Below are 5,522 nucleotides of genomic sequence, written 5' to 3' on the forward strand. Positions count from 1 at the left end.
AAAAAAAAGAGCCAAAAAAGTAAGCTGCATTCTACAAATAAAACACTGTTAGAGTCTCTCCAAGACCTCCAGACGAAATGAATTAATCTTACAAGCAAAAGGGTGTGTTTCCTAGCAAACTTACTTGTAAAACCAGAGTACTTCTCTGGTTTGGATATTACGAATATGTAAATTATGGACTTAACCACAGTTTCAAGAATTCAGTCAGTGTTTTGATTCTGATTAAAAATAATTAAATAATTGCTTCCATTAATTTATGCTTGAGCCATAAATAATTTACCTCTTCTCTCATGTTGTACAATTAGTAGTAGCTTATTATTCATAATGTATGTACACAAAGCATTATCCCAAGATGAAGAACTATAAATATTTTTAATGGTAATTTTTGGAACAGAACTGAACATTAGCTGAAGTTTTTTTTTCCCACGCAAGAATAATTTTTTTTGCTTCTGAGTTAGAACTATCTAAGTATAAACAAGCTTATTATCCTAAAACAGAAGTACCTAGCTTGCACTGAAGGTAGAAAGATACTTTACCCTAACATGTTGCATATCTCACTGCATGTTGCATATCTTACTTTGACATTCTGAATTTGTGCTAAATGGTTTTTGAAATGTTCATTACCATCAATAGCATGGAATTAAAGTTAATCAATAATTACCTAATTCTCTGAAGTCAAAAGCTGCCTCCTTTGAAATACAAGCCAGTCACAGAAACTTCTGCATCCAGGATTGTTATTTCTATTGCAAAATTATAATCCTCAAAATTTACTGCTAAAAAGTCCTAGAAGAAATGCATTGTAAGTGTGTACTGGAAATTGCAAAAGCCTTTCCTCCCAGAGCAAACGCTAGAAGTACTTTTGCCTGCCCTCTGATATCTCTGAATATTACCATTAAATTCAGATAAGGAAATGAGTATTCAAGACTTTCATTTATTGCTTTGGAAGATAAACATTGTTTTGAAGAACTTAACTGAATAATTTTAATCACTTTTCTTCCCAGGGAAGAATTAAACTTGCTCAAGCAGCCGTGCATTACAAATCACTAGATGCCAGCTCATCATGCTGTAAAGTGATTTAAAGACTAATAAAGGTCAAATACCTCGTTCTTCTGCAGGTAATTGATTAGACCTCAAGAGAGAACAGTGAATAGCTGCTTTAGAGAACATAACTAACTTTCACTGATTTGAACCTTAAAATTCTTCAAAAGTCCAAGCAAAATTCATGTTATGCTCATGTTATGCATAGGGCAGGCACCACTGGAACACCACATTTCCATGTAAAAGACGCAACTGATAAGTCAGAAGTCCCTCGGTGCTGTGGATGAGGTTTTTACTCTGGATAAATTCTGGAAAAATCTTTGCAGATACAGGGAATCTATTTCCGCTTGAATATAAAATTCAACAGGAAACTCTGAAAAACCTGGAATAATCAGACAGCTAAAGCTTTAGTTTAGATGTGGTTTTAAAAAAACTACAGCTAACTGAGAAAAAGGTTTTTTAAAGTGTTTTTTACACCCATCTCTGAACAGGCTGTGAACAAAGCCAGTGTTCAGTGAGGTCAAAGAGTTTTCCCACATGAAGCAAGTGCTTAAAAATTCCCTTGCTTTCAATCTCCCTCTCCACCTGTTACATTTATGCCAGAAGACAAAGACAGCACAGTGAGTTATGAGAAATTACAGTGCATGTATGAAATCTCATATTTCAGTTTCTAGTTGAGTTTTGACACGGACTGTCACTGGTAGATAAAAAAGTCCAAAACTTTGTGGTTCCCACATTTCAATATTACTTAAAAATATGAACAGGGATTTATCTGGTTCTTGCCATCTTTATAGAGAAGAGTAAGTAAAGATATGACACACTTGTTGATCCTAGCCTCTAGAGAACGTTTAGCCATTAACAGCACCTTGTATGAGAGCACACTGTAGTCCAAAAAGGCACAGGATAAGAACAGTCATAATCTAAGGTCCAATCATCATATCACAAGTCAGCCACACACAGGTAAAGGCTAGACAGTGCTGCTGGTGATAGGGTTTCTGAGACTAAAGTTGCTACTGCTCTTTCATGGTGTCCTCATGAAGGCTGTGTATCAAGAGTGTTCAAACCAGCTAAACTACAGAAAAGTGATAGCATAGTCTGTATATAAGTCCTGTTTACCTTCTTGGCCCCTGAAGTACATACATTAATTAAGAACTAGTAAGCAGTAAGTCATCTCCAGTTATTTGAATAACAGCTAATGAAGATACTCTGGTATCCGTTAAACATAAAACCAAAATTCTGTTTGCACAGTGGAAGAGGTAATTGGGAGAAATTATTAATTCAAACTTTCATGGTAAACTCTATTTGCAATAAATAAGAATAGATTATATAAACACTAATCAGTTATTCAAACTTGATATTGGACAATATTTAAAAAAAAAAGTTTCTATGAGAATTCAAAGAACCAAATTACGTAATTTTATTAAGTAAGATAAATGTAAAGAATTGTATCCTTAGCCCATCCTTCAGAGATGTTAATGACAGTTTTGGAATAATTTCAAACAGAATCAGAATTAGATCCAACCACCTTTGATTGCCATTAATCTCTTTAAAATTGAGCACAATAACTAATAAATACTGTTGTCACATTCACAGCTCGAAGGAATATAATGTTCTCTTTTTTGCAGAGCATGCTACAATTACTTCTTTATGTTAATTATCTGCTAGTGGCAATTTTAAAGATTAATGGTAATTACTGTAGTCATTTTAATACATTAATAGACAGTGACATATAGACAATAAGATATTATAGTTACATACATAATTATACACAGACAACTTTAATTAGTCATTGTTTTAAAACCACAAATATAAACCTTTATACACAAATGTACATTCAATACGGAGTAAAATGCTGTTTCGTGACAAAGTGTAATAGGTATGTGAGATAGCTTATATTTAAATATACTATTAGAGAAAAGTTAAGTACTAGAAAGACTTGTTTGATTTTGTTTTTTACAAATATAAATATGCAGGTAATACTGCCGTATAAATTACAGCATATACTTTTAAATTAAAACAGGTCAAACATAACTCTTCAGAACAGATCAACCCAGTAGGTATCACTCTCAGCAATGATTATTCATGTTAATTTTCAAAATACTCTGTATGATATTTTACAGAACATCAAACTGTTCCCACTGAAGTAAATGGCTATTTCCCATTTAATCCAATGACAGCAGGAGCATTTGCTTAACAAAAATACAGACTATGTTCCACATGCACTATCATTTCATTGTTGCCAAGTAAAATAATAATACAACTTTTAAAAGCCATGGGGAAATAGAGTGACAGAAAGAACAGAAAGCAGAAAATATCAGTGAATGCTATCGTACCGATTTCCATGGTCCCCGATGCCATGAAACATCACCAGGGCAAGAATGCACATTACATTGTGCCATATTAGGTGGCTTGTCTAGAATTTCACAGTTTTGATCACCCAGCATTTGGCCAGTAGGAAGCTGACAAATCACCAGTCTTGTCTTAATTCCATCTCCACATGTTTGAGTACACTAAAACATAGAATTTTATACACAAAACTTTTGTTACAAGACATCAAATACTATTAATGTGGTAATAAATACACACTATTACTTACTACTCCTACGTTAGCATTCCCTGGGTATCCAATTCAAGAAAAAAGATGTACAGTTTAAGTTCATATGAAGAAAAAACTATCCTTTCATCAAAACATTTACAAAACTACAATTTAATAGTTGATCAAGTGACTGTCTATAAAACATCTACAGAAAGTCTACCCTACCAAAGAAAAATAATTATTTGTGAGAATAAACACAAAACAGCATCACACGCAGACTGACCTTGAGAACTAAATGGCTAGACCTGGCCAAAACAGGAAATAAAATATCATTCATCAAAATGAAATAAGACAAATCTTATTTTCTAGGTTTCTAGATATTAATGTATCAAGAATAAGAGAAGAGCGCATAAAACATAAGAGGTTATCTTAGAATGCCAGATAAGCCAGTTTTAACTTAGAATACTTACTTCTTTTAGACTTATTTTTATGTTACCTATATTTATACTACAGTTCTGGATTTCATCAAAGAATAAATTTTAAATAAACACGTTGAAACTCATTATTTTTTAAAACTTAAAAGAATGATTTGATTCACACTCAAATTATTTTGATACTATTTCTAAGCTTATGCAGTGATGTTTCCTCTTGAAAGTGAAATGGCCTTACTTCTCCCCAGTTTCCATAGTTCCATCGTGGGCAGGGTCCAGAATCACAGTGTCTTGACTCTGGAGGTTTACTTGCCTCATCACAGTAACTAGCACTTCTTCCTTCTTCATCTTGACATACTACAACTCGACGGTGAAATCCACCTGCACAAGTACTAGAGCACTACCAAAACATGTAAAGATAAATATCACTGTTGTATCATTAGAAAAATGTATACTGTGTTGGTTAAAACAACTTGAAAAAAATATAGTAGCATTCAAAACTGGAAATTTGCAAATAGGGATTATTATGTAGAAGTATTTGAAAGTTGAAATTGCGCAAAGACAGACTTTAAATTGAATATATTTTTCATAATGGTACTTTTTAAAACAATGTACTTTTCATCAATTCTGTACTGCGATAACATTTCTGCAATTGTATGTACACAACTGACATAAATTAACATAGAAAAACAAAATTTTCTTACTGCTCCCCAGGGTCCAGTTCTCCATTGATATCCTCCTCCAGAAGGATGATTCCACTGGTTCATATTGTCTAGTGGATGATGTATTGAAGGGTAACCTGCTTCTGGAAAATGACTTGGATGCTCATGTATTTTCGGAGTATGATAAACTGGTGAACACGGTGGCATGTTACATTCTTGTTCTTTAGAGGGACGGCTTTCAGGATCACAGTAATTCTCGTTGATTTGTTGATGGTAGTTGACACAGATAACTTGTCTTGTTATTATTCCACTATCACATGTAACTGTGCACTGACCAAAAATTAATCCAATGTTTGTGACAGAACACTGATAGCTAATAACCAAAGACATTTACATTTGACAATACAAAACATATACTTTTCTGTTTCAAAGGATGCATGCATATACAGAATATGAAATTCCAATTTTTTATACATTTAAAAAAAGAACAACAATCTGAGCAATACTTACAGGGGACCAGTTTCCAACTTGCCACTCTCCACATGGGCTAAAGCAGCTTGAAACCTCAGCTGGACGTGGCAAATGAGCACAGAAAGACTCATCTGCTATTCCTCCATGAGCATCTCTACAGCTCACATAGCGAGCACGATCACCCTTCCCACAGGATGCTGAACACTGTCAGAGAACAACCCATGTTAACTGCACTCCAGGAGATCAAAGAGAGATCATGCAAGCATCAAAAGTGCTAGCATAGCTTAGTAACAGCTTGACTTTAATATTAATCACTGACAACCAGACTTCCAACTCACAGTGACACCCGAGTGTCAAGCACAGAGCCATACACTCGGGAAGGAA

The 5,522-nt window shown here is 34.1% G+C and overlaps 1 protein-coding gene across 1 annotated transcript in view; it reads right to left on the bottom strand.

The window, feature by feature from the left end:
• ADAMTS20 (ADAM metallopeptidase with thrombospondin type 1 motif 20) overlaps positions 1 to 5,522 on the bottom strand; it is a gene marked incomplete at its 5' end in the record, with an annotated part of 91,183 nt that overhangs the window by 27,567 nt on the left and 58,094 nt on the right. Inside the window, 4 exons of the mRNA XM_019612782.2 lie at positions 3,372 to 3,548; positions 4,244 to 4,405; positions 4,710 to 4,997; positions 5,178 to 5,342. Coding sequence (XP_019468327.1) covers positions 3,372 to 3,548; positions 4,244 to 4,405; positions 4,710 to 4,997; positions 5,178 to 5,342 — 792 coding nt within the window. The remainder of the gene's footprint in view (positions 1 to 3,371; positions 3,549 to 4,243; positions 4,406 to 4,709; positions 4,998 to 5,177; positions 5,343 to 5,522) is intronic.

Source organism: Meleagris gallopavo, chromosome 1, assembly GCF_000146605.3.
Source record: "Meleagris gallopavo isolate NT-WF06-2002-E0010 breed Aviagen turkey brand Nicholas breeding stock chromosome 1, Turkey_5.1, whole genome shotgun sequence".
Lineage (NCBI taxonomy): Eukaryota > Metazoa > Chordata > Aves > Galliformes > Phasianidae > Meleagris > Meleagris gallopavo.